The 17839-nt window shown below is 41.7% G+C and overlaps 2 protein-coding genes across 3 annotated transcripts in view; one reads left to right on the top strand and one right to left on the bottom strand.

Moving 5' to 3' along the window:
• The first annotated feature begins 1999 nt into the window (after window positions 1-1999).
• Window positions 2000-2873, top strand: LOC117566076 (calcineurin B homologous protein 1). The gene has a single exon (XM_034245580.2). The coding sequence runs from the start codon at window positions 2100-2102 to the stop codon at window positions 2820-2822; it is 723 nt and encodes a 240-aa protein (XP_034101471.1). The 5' UTR covers window positions 2000-2099; the 3' UTR covers window positions 2823-2873.
• Window positions 2874-2879: 6 nt separating this feature from the next.
• Window positions 2880-17839, bottom strand: part of LOC117565956 (disheveled-associated activator of morphogenesis 1) — a 44768-nt gene continuing 29808 nt past the window's right edge. The window contains exons 2-10 of one of the 2 annotated variants that reach the window (XM_034245388.2): window positions 10846-11919; window positions 7313-8281; window positions 7062-7239; window positions 6240-6941; window positions 5970-6175; window positions 5266-5405; window positions 5031-5192; window positions 4804-4967; window positions 2880-4742 (exon numbers count right to left, since the gene is read on the bottom strand). In XM_034245388.2, coding sequence (XP_034101279.1) covers window positions 3835-4742; window positions 4804-4967; window positions 5031-5192; window positions 5266-5405; window positions 5970-6175; window positions 6240-6941; window positions 7062-7239; window positions 7313-8281; window positions 10846-11919 — 4503 coding nt within the window. In that variant the 3' untranslated portion in view covers window positions 2880-3834. Of the gene's footprint in view, window positions 4743-4803; window positions 4968-5030; window positions 5193-5265; window positions 5406-5969; window positions 6179-6239; window positions 6942-7061; window positions 7240-7312; window positions 8282-10845; window positions 11920-17839 lie in introns of both variants that reach the window. The other variant, XM_034245472.2, reaches the window with a different exon arrangement.

Genomic DNA, 17839 nt, shown 5'->3' with positions numbered 1-17839 from the left:
TTGGCAATGTGTTCGCCTTTGTTGCTTGCCTCGTCCTTGCACTGATCCTGATCTCAATGGCATGCGGTTTTCGGGTATTGCTTTTTGCAGTTTTTATGTTAATTCCGCCCAACGGTTTCTTCCAGCTTTATGCTCAGTCCATGGCATCATATCCCTTTTATCACATGACTCGAATTCCAGCAGAGCATTTTAGTTTAATTGCTTGACGAGAGTGTCAAAATGGCTCCTAAGAAGACATCCGTGCAGTTTACGATTGAAATTTTATACTAATTACAAAAGAAATCCTTAAGGATCTGATCAGAATAATGAGTACATTCAATTTATATTCAAGGATTTTGATAATCCTTGCAAAAAAAAAACCGACACAATCACTTTTTTAAAAGGTAGGAATAGAAACATGGTCAATATTTCTTAAAGAACGCTGTATCTCACCCATTTGAAGGACGATTGTTATGTCCTTTGCCAGAAAAATAGCTCTAATCGATGCAAGCCGGTTGTTTTACCAAAGAGAACGAAAATCCTTGCTTCAGTGGAGATAAAATGGCACGGAAAAGATCCGAAAACTCCTGAATGTCCTTGCGTATCCTGGCAAAGGATGTGTCAAACGGTGCGTATTAATAATGTCTATCGACTGGCCAAATATCCTTCTAATCGTCCTTGTGGTTCTCGAGTTATGCACAAATTACCATTTTGACCTGTGTCCTTCAATAATTACTACAACAACAAGCAAATCGTGTTGTTGTTGTTGTAGACTCGATGCCATCGCGAGTGTCCAAAAAATGCCAATTCAAAAAGTGAAATACCAGGCGAACATAAATCAGCAGCAAGCAAATTGGCAACAGTAGAAGTGGCGCCATCTATTGGCGTGTATCGGAAACACGACCAAATTTCTACTTCTTAAAAGTCAGCAATTATAAGGACGATCGTGATGTCCTTTGGTATGAGGATAGTTCAAAGGAATACAAATCGATTGGTGCACTCAAAAGGACGAAAATCCTTACAGGAGTCGAGATAAAATGCCACTGAAAATACGCTATAACTCCTGAATGTCCTTGCGTATCCTGGCAAAGGATGTGCCAAACGGTGCGTATTAATAATGTCTATCGACTGGCCAAATATCCTTTTAATCGTCCTTTTGGTTCTCGAGTTATGCACAAATTACCATTTTGACCTGTGTCCTTCAATAATTACTACAACAACAAGCAAATCGTGTTGTTGTTGTTGTAGACTCGATGCCATCGCGAGTGTCCAAAAAATGCCAATTCAAAAATTGAAATACCAGGCGAACATAAATCAGCAGCAAGCAAATTGGCAGCAGTAGAAGTGGCGCCATCTATGGGTGTCTATTGGAACTACGACAACATTTGCGCTACCTAAAAGTATGCCACAAAAAATGTATTTACTGCACACTGCAGTGCACTGCAGTGCACTGCTTTATTTGCAATGAATAAATTGGTCAGCCTGAAAGTATGCCACACAAAATATTCGATTCACACTTTTTCATTTGCAGATTTGAAAAAGGCACTTCCTGAAATTCTGCTACACAAATTTATTTGCGGCACATGCAAATTTATTTTGTATGCAGAAAAATTATGATAGCTCGGTCATATTCTAACGGATTTGGACGGAACAAGTTGCATTCGATTTGTGGGACCGAAATCTATCGATTGACATCATAGAAATATGGAGTCTTTTAAGAATCCAATGCTTCTAAAATTGTAGTGTTCGGATGATGGGAAAATCTTCAAATACTCAAAATTCTGAATATCTTGGAAAGCTGAAGGACTATTTGAATGTGCTTTGGTCCGTTAATAGTCCGGTTGAAAATACTATGCTTGACACTTATTTCAACTTGATCAGGATTCTAAGGATATAGCTAGTAAAATAATATACCCTTTAAGGAGTAGCAGCTCGACATTGGTTTCAGTCAGAGTTTGGTTTGTTACTTAGAGTAATCGAAGAATAAAATATTGGGCAGCTGGGGATTCGTTGTCAGTAATTGACACTAGTTCGTTTGGCAAAGGGGGTTGAAAGCTATGAACACAATTTGTGGCAGGTAAATAATAAATAAAGGATCACGTGAGTTGATCGAAAACGGAATGGGCCTAACGAACAGCCATCAGCTGAGTGCCGCCGAGCTGCAGGCGCATCAAGCGGCCACCGGGCTATCAATCGAGCAGCTTGATCAGCTTCACGCTCGCTTTCTGGCGCTGGATCGTTGCCAGCGTGGATATCTAACGCCCACAGAGCTGCTGCGAATACCGCAGCTGGCACAGAATCCATTGCATCGCCAGATAATCGATGGCTTCTTTGGCCACACAAACACGGGGATGGGAACGGGGACGAGGTCAGATTCGGATTCGGATACGGATGCGGATTCGATGAGTAGGGATCGCATCAATTTCGGACAATTTGTGCGAACGTGTGCAACGTTCTTGGTGCCACAATGCGACCATCCGCCGCATCAACGTCTCGATGGACGTGTTCACAAGCTGCGCCTGCTCTCCCACATGTTCGACACCCAGCGACGCGGTCGCATCGAACGTACCGATTTTCGCAAGGTGATGACCACCTTGCTGAACGCTTCGCCGCCTCCCTCGGATGGTGTGGCCAATGTGCATCCGCACAGCAGCGAATCGGAGCTGCAGCTGCTGGAGGAGCTCGCTTTTGGGGAGCGAGAGAGCAGCACTTATGAGGAGTTCGAGGAGAGGCTGGCAACGGTCGATGTGGAGTCCAAATTGGCAGTTAGCAAATGGCTAGAGGAGGAAGAGAAGGAGAAGGAGATGGAGATTGAGAAAGAGGAGGAGGGGAAGCGCACGTGATTTGAAATTTATAATCCTAATCAAAATCAATATCGAAGTTGTTTTCTTTATTTTTCACTTCCGTTTTTGCTTTCATAATTTTTCAATACTTTTTGCACTTACAATTTTTGCAATAATTAAAGTTAATATTTGAATTTGCATACATATCAAAAACACAATTAGCATTATACTCATCATATATATCATTAATTAGTGTTAAATATTTATTATTTATAATAATATTTTCATTTCTCTTTTTTGCTTTTGTTTTAGCTTTGTTTTTCTTTTGCATTTCGTAAAAACTTGTAAAGTGCTTGAATATATTTTAGCGAGATTCGTGCTAAAAAAAAAAAATTCATAGAATAAAATAGATAATAATATATAATAATATTTATATAATTGTTAATAATGAACATGACTTTTTATGGCAGGCCGCGTTTGCCTCTCGAAACACTCTCTCTGGGTTCTTTTGTATATACTTGTATGTATATGTTATGTATATATAATAATAATGATTATTTTGCATGCTGCATTTGATTTGATTTGCATTTTCATTAGAATTCTTTTGTTTTTTTGTTGTTTTTACTTTGAGTGCTGCAGGATGAGCATTTTGACATTTGTAACGTGTCCTAATATATCGCATATGTATGTAGTATATTATGTAGTTATATAGTTATAGATATCGGTTTTTCTTTTTTACTTTTGTCTAATTGCAAACACAATTGGAAAGGTACGCTACAATTTATGTATGTGTATGTGTGTGTGTGTGTGTGTGGGGTGTGTGTTTCTCATCTCATCGCTTTAAATTACAAATTACAATTAATATTTTTAGTTTTTTTTTTTTTTTTTTTGTAAAAAATTTGGTTTGACGCTTGCATTAGCTGATCTTCATATATATCTGCATGTATATATAAATGATTGTGGTATATAAATAATTACAGAAGGAAACACAATAAAAAAAAAAATAATAATAATTGGGGAAATACTAGCGCGCATTTAAGGAGAGGGGGGAGGAGCTGCAGGGGACGCCTGTCTATTGACGCCTCACGGTCCGTTCACGTTCGCGTCCGCTCTCCTCACGCTGCAAACTTCCGTGTCGCGGCGGCGACGTTTGTCCCGGACCCGGCGCCGATCCGTTGAGCACACGCGCCTTGCGCGATCGCTTGAACTTGGCCATGTCCTCGCCAAAGACGTCGCCGGTGCGCAGGGCCGAGATCAGATCATCGAACTCGCCTTTGTTGTCGCCCTTGCCGCCGGCATCGCCGCTGCCCGTTGATGAGCCGCCGTTGTGGGATGACTTGAGGCCCAAATTGCGGGCGACGCTGCTCATGAGACCCGATTTGTTTTTGCGCTCAATCGTGCGCTTCTTGAGCTCCGCCTCCTGCTTGGCGCGCTTCTCCTCCTCCTCCTGGCGGCGACGGAAGCTCTCGTTGTCGTTGCGCGCCTCGGCAAACGAGGCGAGGAATGAATCAAAGATGCCAAAGAACTCATCCGGCTGGAGCACGGAACCATCTTCGCCAAACAATCGCACCGCCCGATCGAAGCGTGTCTTCATGTCCTGGAACTTGTCCTCCAGCTCGGCAAAACGCACCGACGCCTGAGCATGGAACTCACGCATCACGGGCAAAAAGCGATCACCCTGCTGTGCCGGTCCCGAGCTGCGATGGAACTCGATTTCACGCGCCACATCCGCCAAACCGGTGCGCAGCATCTGTATGTCCTTGTCCATTTCGCCCAGCGACACCTTCGACGCCTCACGCACATGCGGTATATCGTCCTCCAGCTTGAGCAGATCCTTGAACTTCTTCTCAATCACCTGCACCAAATAGTGCAGCAATGTGGTGCCCTTGGCGGCACTCGACTTCGTGTCCGCCAAGCGATTCAACGAGGCGAGCCTGAAGCCCGAAGCATTGCCCCGAGCGCCGCGATTCATGTAGTTGCCTAAGAAAGAGAAGCTGACGTTAATCGGAGAATTGATTGGTTAAAGTGTGCAAGGACTTACCCAATGCAAGAACCAACTCGAGCAGCTTGCGCAGGCGTCGCGAACGTGCCACCTCGCGGGAGGCTTCCATGACGCTGGTGATGCGTGGTATCAGATCGTTGACCGTCAGCATGAAGCGTTTCTTGTAGTGCAAACTCTTCAGTCGCTGCTCATAATGTGGTATTCTAAAAGAGAGAAGGAGATTTGTAAATTCCGATTTGCATTTCTTTAACAACTGCTCAACTCACTTGGATATCTCGTACAGAAAGCGATCCGCACGCGCCAATGATTCAATGTCTTCGCTGTGCTCGTCCAGCAGCGCACGCTCCTCGGCGGAGGGCGTGAACTTCAGCAGTTGCTCCACCATGTCCAATGCCAGCTGCTCATTGCTGTCCATCGAGAGAATTGCTCTGTGAATCGAAGAATCGAAGAATGCATTTAGTAAGAAGTTCGCTTTGAAATCAGTTTCTTTATGTGGCTTACTTGGATATATCCATGTCGCTCATCTTCAGTTTGCTCAACAGAATCGTGCAGTTCTGAGCACGGCGTCCATCGATGACCGAGAGCACCTTCTGCTTGTTCTTGCCAGTCACACGCAGATCCTCATAGGACCCATCGGTGGTCTGTAGAGAAACATACAATTTGTATATAGTTAGAGGGGGAGAAAGACAGTTTAGGATTATGCAATATGGATTTACAATAATTAGATCAGATTAGAGAATGCGCTTGTGTAATTAGAAGTGACTGCCTCACTTATCCCTTAACTAATTTAATGAAGCATGCAACAGCTCTGATATTGTGCTAGAAGTCGGATTACTTCATAATATGGGTTCTTAGATTACTATCCTATCTACGGCCAACCGTAACTTAATTTATTTGCTGTTTATAACTATTTTGAAGTTGTCTTTAACCCTTCTCCACATTATTCAATTTCTTCCACTTTCTTCTGATATTGTGCTAGAAGTTACATCGGAATACTTCATAATGTAGCTGTCTTACCACAAGATCTTAGGCAAGATTACTACCTTATCTATGGCCAACCGTAACTTAATTTATTTGCTGTTCATAACTATTTTGAAGTTGTCTTTAACCCTTCTCCACATTATTTAATTTCTTCCACTAACATATTTCAAAGTTCTCTTTGTCTTAAACCTTTCTCAAATTAAATTTTAGTCTTTTCCACTTACCGAAACGCCGTTCTTTTGGTAAGCTGAGAAGAGCTTGTCGATGGACTCGAGCTCCATGTTGTTGTAGAGCTTGCTTTCGTCCAGCTCGCTCCAGACGGTGCCCTGTAGCTTGGCATCGGGCAGCTTGGACCAGTTGAAGCTCTTCAGCGGATTCGCTGGCTGTGGCACGTTCTTCTTTGGCAACTCCACTTTGGGTGCAACGGGAGCTGCTTCAAGCAGAGAGCGAATTAGCGAGGGAGTTTCAAAAAGGAATCAACTTCGATAACTTACCCATTGCTGGTGCCATGCTGGGCGGCGGTGGAGGGGCACCGGGACATGGGGGCGGCGGTGGCGGCAACATGGCTGGTGCCATGGGCGGTGGCGGTGGTGGCACCGTCTTCAGCATCGGCGGTGGTGGCGGCGGTGGCGAGACGGCGCCATTGCAACCGGTTAGACCGGCAACCTTTTGATCGTCGGGTATGCTGCCCTCGGTGACGAGACGCTCGAGGCGAGCGCGCTCCTGTTGCTCCGTCTGGAGGCGATGCTGCAGATCCTCGGCCTTCATCTCGGCGGTCTGGGCACGCTGCACGGCCTGCGAGTGCTGAGCGGACTCCTTCTCGAGTCGCTCGCGCATTCGGGCCAAACCGGTCTCCAGATCCTCCTTCTCCTGCATGCGCAGATCGAGCTCTTGCTCCTTCTTCGCGAGACGCGACTGCACATCGAAGTTCTCCCGCTCCAGCTCATCGGCCCGCTTGCGTGCCTGGGTCAATTGTTCCTCCTTGACAAGCAGACGCACCAGCTTGCCCACATCGATCTGAAGTGGCGCCACATCCGGATCGTGCACCGTCGACTGTTCGTTGTTGAGCTTCAGCTGCTTGCCGGGCTCATCGGAGTCGGAGATGAGATCGCTGCTAGGACGTTGCTCCACCTGCAGCACCACCTGTTGCACCACGCGATCGATGAGCAGCCAGTGCTCTGTGCTGTGTCCGGTATCTGGAGGGGAAACAAATTGAATGAGCACCGTTTTTTGCATCTATTATAAGTCGAGTACACTCGACTGTAGCTGTCGTACGTGTTTTAATTTCTGGTTGAATGAAAGTAAATTGTACTTACAGGGTAGGAGCAGCATGTGCTGCAACAGCGAGAGCATGTGCGGATAGGCGGGCGAGTGGCTAAGCTTGCGACGCAGCAGCTCGAACATGGAGCCGGCGCTCTTGGTGTCCACATGCTCCTCATTGAAGCGGCGGGCAAACTCCTTCTCGTCCTCGGCGCGCACCATCTCGAAAAAGTCCTGCACCAAAGACGACACACAGATTGAGCAAAGAGATGGCGAGTTATTTGACTGCGACTTCCAACTAACTTACCAAATGCCTGTCGAGCGTCTCGTTCTCATGCGTGCGCAGCTTGTCGATGACCGGCTGAATGCCAAGCATCAAGAACTCGTAGCGCAAGTGCAAACGAAACTCGAGATTCTCCTGGCCGGGTCCATAGTTGAGCACCGCATTGACAAACGACATCAGCGCCGTCTTCAGATTCACATTGTCCCGATATGCGTACGTCGAGCGATCCAGATCGTTGACAATGCTCTGGAAGCGCGTTCGCTCCGTGGCATATTCCTGAAAGTGCAGCATTGCCTGCAGCACCTTGCGATGTCCACCCGGCACCAGACACACAGCTCCAAGGATCTCCAGGGCCGAGATCTTGGTGCGTATATTATCCGCCGCCAAGGAGCGAGCAATCGTATCGATTGCCGTGGGATGAGCGAGCACATGCGCCCGTCCCATCGAGTTGTTCATCAGCGCCTTGATGCAACCGATCAAACTGGTGTGCAGTGAACTGTTTGCCACCCGGATGTCCAGCTGCATCAGCAGATTGAGCAACGCCGGCAACCCGTCGAGCTCCACGAAGCGCAGCACAAAACTGTGCGTCGAGGTGCGCAACGCTGTCTTCAGGGCGTCCACGAAGGCGGCATGATTGTCGAGCCGTGAGCTCAGCTCGTGGCTGGGCGAATCCTCTGGCGATAGCGACACGTGCACCACCAGATCCTTCAGACGCTCAATGTAGTGCTCCGCTGTCGGTGGCTGTGTGATCGCCGCCGCATCGGGTCCATCGTTTTGGTCCAGCGGCATTTTGCGTGAACAATAGATTTGCCATTTCTTTTGGGCCGGCAAACTGAGCATCGCCTCCTTGTTGGGCGCCGTCAAATCGAGTTCCTCCACCAGCTCGGCGAACTTTGTGTCCAGCTCATCGCCCGAGGGCATCGGCTGTGTGGGCGTGAGTGCTTGCAGCGTGAAGCCGCCTTCGACCACACAAATCTCGGGTGGTTCGTCATCCTGTAAAACAAAAATTGATCAGCGCATGTGGAAACAATGCAGAAGCGTAAGTCATGAGTCGCAAGTTGCAAGTCGCAAGTCGCGAGTCGCTCAAGCGGCAAGCTCCTCCAAGGCGTTAACAGTGCATGTCCAATTACACTGCACTACCAATGCGGTCTTTACTACAACGTTGTGTAGCTTAAGCCATTGCCCAACCTTGGTGCATTGCAATCAAAAGTAATTGTGGCTAGGTTCTGACTCAGCTGGAATTCTTAAAGACAAAGGCGGAAGAGTCACCTATGAAATCAGTGAGGAAAAGGAAAGGGATCGTTTCTGTGATGCTAGAGGAAAATCATCAAAGAAATCATTAGGGAAAAGGGAAGGGAAAGATTTCATAGTAGTTGTACTAAGCTGAAGAATCACCTATGAAACCAGTCAGGAAAAGGAAAGAGTGACTTTCTGTAGTACTAAGCAAAAGAGTAATCTATGAAATCAGTAAGGAAAAGAGAAGGGAAAAGTCACCTATGAAATCAGTGAGGAAAAGGGAAGGGATCGTTTCTGTGATGCTAGAGGAAAATCATCAAATAAATCATTAGGGAAAAGGGAAGGGAAAGATTTCATAGTAGTTGTACTAAGTTGTAGAATCACCTATGAAACCAGTCAGGAAAAGGAAAGAGTGACTTTCTGTAGTACTAAGCAAAAGAGTAACCTATGAAATCAGTAAGGAAAAGAGAAGGGAAAGTTCCTGTAATGCTAAACGAAAAAGTCACCTATGAAACCAGTAAGGAAAAGGGACGGAAGAGTTTCATTAGTAAGTATTAACAACGCTAGCTGCGATCATAGCTCTCTTATGATTAAAATACGATGAAGTAATCATATTAGTTCTATTTGATTAGTCAATAATTGCGTCATTTCAAGCAATGTAATTGATAGACGCAATGCTGTAAAGCAAACTGAGGCAATGTCTTGATTAACACTTTCAAGCATGTTACAAAATACAAATTTGAAATCGCAGGCTTTAATTGAAGCACCAAAACAACATGACCAAAGATCTGACATAAAAGGAAATGTTGTTTTATGCAAGTTCTTCTAAATGGCAAATTCATTTTGTCAAACACGTTCTTTGATAAAAGATATAATAACTACAGCGAGATCGTCACAAACAGTTTAACTGAAGAAAAACTTGACTAGGCAATTAAACTTAATAATCTTTTTAATAAACAACGTGGAGCAACATTTGAAAGTGAGTTCAAGAAATTTGTTATCTTTTCGCTAGAGTTGAACTATATCCCTTGCACTTGCGTTTCAATCAGTTGCAACATTATCACAGGGCTCTTAATTTATGGAGCTCACTTGGCATCTGGCACACGCTCTTTCTCTCTCACTCTTTCTTCTTTTTCTGAGTGATTTTTTGCACTTATGCAATTTCGTGCGCAATTTGATATGTCAAATCGTTGGCTCCAATTGCAGACGAGTGCAGAGCAGAGCAATTGGGTCAGGTAGCCAGTTAACTAATATAAGTAGATGACAATTGGCACGTGACTTGTGCTTGATTTGGCCAGCGGATTGCGAAGGCAGCTTGTTGACATCGCTTGTGATGGAGTGAGGCTGTCATTCAGGTATTTCCTCAGTGAGTTAGGGAGTCAGTAGGTCAGTCAGGAAGTTAGGAAGTCAGTCATGAAATCAGACAGTCCATCAGTCAGTCAGGGAGTAAGGAAGTGAGGGAGTCAGTCAAGGTATTAGCCAGTCAGTCAGGAAGGCAGTTAAGGAATCAGCCAGTCAGTCGGGGAGTCAGTCAAGGTATCAGACAGTCTGTCTGGGAATCAGTCAGTCAGGAAGACAGGCAGAGCATCAGCCAGTCAGTCAGGGAGTCAGGGAGTCAGTCAGGAAGATAGTTAAGGAATCAGCCAGTCAGTCAAGGTATCAGACAGTCAGTCAGAGAATCAGTTAGGAAGTCAGTCATGACATCAGTCAGCCCATCAGTCAGGGAGACAGTGGGGGAATCACTCTTGGTGTCGGTCAGGAAGTCAGTCATTAAATCAGGTGGTCTATTCGTCAGTTAGGAAATCAGGAAATCAGTCATGAAATCAGTCAGTCTATCAGACAGTCAACGAGACAAGAAGTGAGGGAGTCAGTCAGGGTATCAGCCAGTCATACAGAGAATCAGTCAAGGTATCAGACAGTCTGCTAAGGAATCAGTACGTCAGGGAGTCAGTCAGGAAATCAGACTTGGAATCTGTCAGGAAATCAGTCAGGGAGTCAGACAGTCTATCCGTCAGTCAGGATGTCAAGAAGTGAGGAGTCACGAGGTGAAGGAGTCAGTCAAGATATCAGACAGTCAGTCAGAGAATCAGTTAGGAAGTCAGTCATGAAATCAGGTGGTCTATTCGTGAGTCAGGAAATCAGTCCGGGAGTCAGTCAGTCTATCCGTCAGTCAGGATGTCAGGAAGTGAGGAGTCACGAGGTGAAGGAGTCAGTCAAGGTATTAGCCAGTCAGTCAGACATCAGCCAGTCTGTCAGGGAGTCAGTCAATGAATCAGCCAGTCAATCAGAGAGTTATGAAATCAGAAAATCAGAACACTTACCTTGAAGCAGCCGCACCAGGCTCGTCTGCCCCTAAACACGGGCATCTTCTTCTTCTGCTGCTGTCTGTAGTGTTTTTGCAAAGGTGTCTCTGCGTTGTTGTTGCTACTGCTGTTACCCTGTAATTTCTTGAGGGCGTGACCAACACCAGCTACGCCTCCAGCACCGCCGCCGTGACTGCTGCTGCTGCTGTCGGCGTCGACGTCCTCCTTGAGGCCAAAGGGATAGCCAAAAGTATAGCCTAGGATATTATGTGTGTAGAATGAGTTGCCCAAGCCGTTGCTCTCATCGGCATGATCGCCACGCAAGGTGTTGTTGTTGCTGCTGCTGCTGCCACCGCTGCTGCTGTTGCAATTGTTGCTGTTACTATCACTGCTGCTGCTGCTGCTGTTGCCGCTGTAGTGATTCCAATAGCGATACAAACTGTTGAAGCAACTGAAGTCGGTGATGATGCTCTTCCAGTTCTCGAAATCGAAACGCTCTTGGAAGTTGGCCGATGAAGTGTCGCTGCCGCCGTGGCCGCCGTTGGGACTGCTGTTGCTGTGGGGGCGACTGTTGTGGCTGCTGCTGCTGCTGCTGAGTGCAAGGGTTGCTATGCTGCCGCTGCTTAAATCGCTGCAGCTGTTTAAGCTAGTTATCGATATCAAACTGTTGTTGTTGTTGCTGCTGATGTTGCAGTTGCTGCTGCTGCTGTTGTTATTGTTGTTGTTACTGTTGCTGTAGCTATTGAGCACGATGTTGCTCTTGTTGCCGTTGCTGTTGCTCTGACTGTTGTCACTGGTAATCGTTATCTTCGTTACACCCGCTGTGCTGCTCGTTGTGGCCGCTGTTGCTGTTGCTGCTGTTGCAGTTGCAGTTGCTGCTGTTGGTGCATTGATTGTTATGCAGCTGCTATTGTTGCTGCCGCTGTGCACAGTTGTTGCTGCTCCTCCAGCTACCGTTGCTGTTGTCGTTGTTGTTGCCCCACTATTTTTAGGCTTCTCTAGCGTGCTCTCTGGCGACGTCTGCAATATTTCCGTATTCGTGCTGTGCGTATCGGGCTCGTTGATGCAAACAATCGGACACGACTGTAGCTTCTGCAATGAAATACAATTTGGAAATTCTTATTCGATTCTGTGTTCAATAAGTTGCTAAGCCTCTCCCTCTCCCCCTCCCACTTCCACTTCCTCTCTGCCTCTCTATTTCTCCCCTCTCTGGCAATCAATGTCCATTGTTAGGTGTCGTGGTAGACAAATGGCTGTCAAGTCGCATGCCAAGGCAACAAGACAAATGCCACTCCAAAGCACGCAACAGTTGACACTGCAACTGTGCAGTGTGTGTGTGTGTGTGTGTGCAGGTGTGTGTGTGTGCAGGTGTGTGTGTGTGCGTGTTTGGCATACACTTTGCTGCCACAGAGTCCAATAACTTATGAGCTACAAATTCATCTCAATTAATTGCATTTGTACAACGGAATATTTTTTTTTGTTAGAGATGAAACTTGAGATGTCACAAACACACAAAACTATCGCGTCAATACGATAGTTACGATAATTATTTTACGATAATATTTTTCAAAGAAAAGCAAAATCAAAAATTGAATATTAAAACTTTATTACTTAATTCAAGAAGTCTTTTTAAAACATCTAAAGCATTCTATTTTCTGTAAATTAAATCTAGTATTAAATACTGTTTTAAAAAGAATTTTTGAATTAAGTAATAAAGTTTTAATTTAGTATTTAATACTAGATTTAATATAATAAATAAAAAAGCTGCATTAAGTTCATTTCCGCAAATATTATATGATATATTATAAATGCAAATATTCCTAACTTTGCCCATGATAAACGCAATTTCATTTCTTGCCCTAAAGCAAAATACAATTTATTAGATTTTCAATTAAAATCATTCACTTTATTTATTTTTATTTAGTATTTTGTATATTTGTAAATTCTGAAACTCTTTTTATTTGGGCAAATATTATAAGCGAAAATATTCAAAATTGAATTTCTTGCAATTTATTAGATTGCAGAGTATTTGAACATCGTTTAGTTCTAAGCCCATGTGTTGTGCTCTATTAAGATTTATATCTGTCATTATGCAGTCAGTTGGAGTTTCGATATGTGTCTCAATGTCTTGCGATTGTCTCGTGGGTTTTTCGTTATTCTTTGACGCGTGGGCAAAGGCAAAAAAACAGAAAAGAAAATTATGTATGTACAACTGAAAAGTTTGTTGGTTTTCCAACTGTCATAACTGTCTAGCAATTGCGTTTGACATGTGTTGAAATTCTTCACATAGGATTAAAGTTATCCCCTCATTCCCCCCACTCAGCCACCCACTCTTCACCATCCACATCATCCTAATGCGTTGTGTGTGGGCTTCAGAATGTTGAAAGTATCAAGTACAATATATGTTACATACTTAATGCTTAGAAATATGCATGGGAATCAAGCGAGCGTCTTTTTTATTGCATTTCTTTCAATTTTGTTTTACATTCAAGTCAATTAGCCATATATGCAAATATCTATTGGCCATTTAATCGCCAAACAACAACGCTCAAATTATGCTGATTAATGATTTGCATAGATTGATTACAATAATAAACACAACTCTCGTCGTAATAATAACACGCTCGACTTTTTATTGTTGAATAACACTGCATGGCAAAACAGAAATTTGTGAAGTGAAACATGCTTGAATTTTGGTCGTATTTTATGATATTTAAGTTTCAATACACAGAAAGAAAAAACGTGCTAAATTTATGTCAAAATTCAACCAAGAAAAATGAAAATTAAATTAAAATCGAAATTGTCCAAAAAATCTAGATTGCTCAATCTTGAAATTCAAGATTATTATCTTGTTTCAAGAATGAAAAAAAATCTCAAAATTGAACCACATAGGCAAAATCATAAATCAAGATCAAACAATCTAAAAAAAGAAAAGAAATTAGGTCCTAATTTTAAAGGAAGAAAATTCCATCATGTTAGGAAACAAAAAAATAAATTTTGATTTAAGATTCCTTCAACATAATAATCTTGTTTCAAGATTTTCCTTTTATAAGATCAAAAAAATCCTAAATGAAGGATTTTCAATCCATATCAAATATCATGAAGTCATGCAAATTCTTCAGTTCAATTCTTCTTTAACTTGAAAATAAATTTGTGTCTTTCAAAAAGAAGAAACATTGATTAATTCCGTAGAATTTCAGGCTTGCTAATTTGCTTTATTGAAGTATCATTAAAAATGATGATAATTGTAATGATATTCATTTTATTACACACTTCAATTCCCATTTGATTTTCCACTCATCTTTAAATGTTCATAATTAATTGTTTTATTTAATGCAATTAGTTATCTGTCTTTAATAGTTCACTTTGAAACGCAATTATATCACTCGAATATCCATTTGAATGCACATCAAATTTGCAGCATTAAAAGTGTGTAATACAAGCTAATTAATAAGAAATGCATAACATAATAACAAACATAACATAAAAATCACTTGGCGCCTTCGGTTGTGTATTTTTACTTGTCCGTCTGTTGTAATTTGAATACATCATAATAATAAGACGACGATGTGGTAGCAATAGTTGTAATATGCTCGATTTTATTGTTGGATAATCAGCAGTCGTCAGTTCCAGACGATTGCCCACTTGGCCACTTCTCCACTTGGCCAACTCAGCTCATCAGCTGGTTGATGGCTCTCGGCACTCTCGGCTGTCGACTGTTGCCAATTGTGTTAAGTAATTTTAGCCAATTGCAATTGTTACTACGAGTGGTAGTAAATATGCAAATGCAAATAGCAATAGCAATAGCAACAACAACAACAGCAACAACAACAAGTAAGAAAGCTACAGTCGAGTGTACTCGACTGTGAGATACCCGCTACCCATTTTGAATAAAAGAAATATATTTTGCTTTATTTCTTTAATATCTTCCACAATTTTTATCAGGAATCATAACTACTACAGTAATTATTGTATATACCAGAATTCGTAACTCTAGCTTTAAAGTTACGCTTATTATTCGATTTTTTTGATTTTACGGGGGCGGAAGTGGGCGTGGCAAAAATTTTGAACAAACTTGAGCTGCGTGCAAACATAACAAATGCTGTCGAAAAAAAATTATAGCTCTATCTCTTATAGTCTCTGAGATCTAGTGTTTTATACGGACGGACGGACGGACAGACACACAGACGGACAGACGGACATGGCTAGATCGTCTCGGCTGTTGACGCTGATCATGAATATATATACTTTATAGGGTCGGAGATGCCTCGTTCTACGGCACAAAGTTTATAATTCCCTTCTACCCTATGGGTAGCGGGTATAACAACAACAACAACAAAAGGCACCCCAGTAACCCAGCTTCCAGCTGTTGACGCGTCGTCAAAGTCAGCGGCTTTTTAGCCAACTTCCAATTCATGCACGACTCTCTCGCCCCAGTTGCCAACTCAACGCCAACTGTTGCCTTAGACGTTGCCTTTGCTGTTGTGACATGAAATCAGGTCAATGCTTTGGCTTTAACAGACTTGCACTGAGAACTGAGATCTGTTAGCGTCTTGTCATAGTTGGTCTGGCAATCTAGAAATCTCGTTTGTGGGCGAAACGTTTCGTCGCGTTGCGTTGCGTTGCGTTGCGTCGCTCATTTTGGCCTAAAGACTAATTAAAATCGCGTCTTCTGTCTTCTCGCTTTGTTTGTCATTAAACTATATACTCGTATTTTAGTTTTTTTTTGGAGCGTGGGCTAATATGTTGCCCATCAGTTGCGCATATTTGGACACAATTTAAGAGACAATATTTGATATGCTCATTAAAAAAGGGTCAACACACGATCTATCGTTGTTTTTTTTTTTGTTTTTTCTTTTTTTGTTGTTGGGTACACAACAACAACAACAACATCAGCTTACGACGAGCTGGCCTAATGAACCGAAACCCTCAAGTGTCACTTGGCTTGAGGGTCATTCAATAAGTGGCCCACTTGAAGCGTTTAAAATATATATTTGACTTGTTGCACAAAAACATTCTAGAAGATGCAAAGAAGATTATGATGGCATACTAAGCTCGACAGAAATAATATACTTTCAGTATTTTTTCTTGTTAACAGTATAAATAATGCATAATATATAATTATGAATGTTATCTATCTCTTCTTTAGATTAAAAAAAATCTTTTTTAATAAAATATTACACTTAAATAAACTTCTGATTATGAAATGAAACTTTTGAGATAGTTTGTAAAAATATAAATTCAATGATTTGTAGTATATTAATACTGACATACTAACATAAATGTGGTTAGTATATTACTATCAGAATCTTTCAGTATTTTTTCTTGTTAACAGTATAAATAATGTATACTATATATAATTATGTATGTTTGGCAATCAAAATGAAACTTCTTTTTAATAAAATATTACACTTAAATAAACTTCTGATTATGAGATGAAACTTTTGAGATAGTTTGTAAAAGTATAAATTCAATGATTTGTAGTATATTAATACTGACATACTAACATAAATGTGGTTAGTATATTACTATCAGAATCTTTCAGTATTTTTTCTTGTTAACAGTATAAATAATGTATACTATATATAATTATGTATGTTAGGCAATCAAAAGGAAACTTCTTTTTAATAAAATATTACACTTAAATAAACTTCTGAATATGAAATGAAACCTTTTGAGATAGTTTGTGAAAATATAAATTCAATGATTTCTAGTATATTAATACTGAGATACTAATATAAATATACTAATACCATTATACTGATATTATTAGTAAAGGCTTTAATCCTTTCTAAGCCAATTTATCAGCATCAGTCATATAATGAAATTTTGCAATATTTACCAATCTATTGTATTGCAAGTAATTAACAATTTTAGTATAGTTTGTGAACATTTTATAGTATATTAATACTGACATACTAATACTCATATAAATATACTAATACTATTAGCAAAGTTTCTAAAGTTTCTCGTAGCGAATTTAATCCGTATTATAATGAAATTTTTAATAAAAATATTGGCAAATTGTTTGTAATCTTTTTTTTTATCAAATTTAATAAGCTTACATAAATCTTATGAAGTGTAGAATAGCATAGTTTTTTGAGTTTTAAATTAAATAATTTCTATTAAAATTGTAGATTGTACTAATGCAAGTAGACTACTGAATTTGTAATAAAAATTTCAGTTGTAAGATTGTTGACTGAAATATAAAAGATACTAATAGTAAACCTAAAATATTAGCAAAGTTTTTTATCTTCTCCAACCCAATTTAATCAGTATTCCAGCTAATGAAATTTCGAAATATTTCGCAAAACTATTTTCATTGCAAGATTTGCACAAAAGTCTAGGAATACATAAATAATGTGTGTTGTTTTACTCTACTGATTATATTGTTTCGTTATTAAGTATTGCCTCTGATTATACAATTATCAGTGCTGCTGTTATTTTTGTATTTTCCTGCGACTGCTGCTGAGTTCATGCAGCTGGGAAAACTGAGTGCCAAATAGCTGTCAGGCTGTCTGTGAGGCTGGCGCCAAATCGAATCGCATGATCGTTACATTTTTCACACTTGTCTGTCACGCCCCTCGCCCCAAACCCGAACCCAAAAGCAAACCCAAACCCAAACTCAAACTCAAGCCAACCCAAGCCTCCATTTCCGAGTACACCCACCAGCAGAAAGCACACAGATGCTTGCTTGGTAATAACTTTATAAAGTGGGCGCCGAAAAGTGAAATGGAAAATATGAAAATGGATGAAAAGTTAAGGCGCCTTGACAGGCATGGTGTGTGTGTGTGTGTGTGTGTGTGTGTGTGTGTGTGTGTTTGTGTGTGTGTGTGGCAGGCAGGAAGTGAGAGAAGACACTTGCGCGATGTCTCGCAATTTGGCACAAATATGTGGAAGCAAGCAAGGCAAGAGGGGGGCAGGGCAGGCAGGCAGCAACAATGCGAAGTGCCCTTAATACAAGAGACGAAAAATCAAGTGGCGCAAAAGCTGCATGAAAATGAAAACTTGT

This window comes from Drosophila albomicans, chromosome X (assembly GCF_009650485.2).
Source record: "Drosophila albomicans strain 15112-1751.03 chromosome X, ASM965048v2, whole genome shotgun sequence".
In the NCBI taxonomy this organism is placed as follows: Eukaryota; Metazoa; Arthropoda; class Insecta; order Diptera; family Drosophilidae; genus Drosophila; species Drosophila albomicans.
Note: the sequence above shows the minus strand (reverse complement) of the source record. Positions and strands in the feature narration are given on the sequence as shown.

Coding starts and splice junctions, on each gene's coding strand:
- LOC117566076 (XM_034245580.2), top strand. CDS start 2,100: ATGGGCCTAACGAACAGCCATCAGCTGAGTGCCGCCGAGCTGCAGGCG.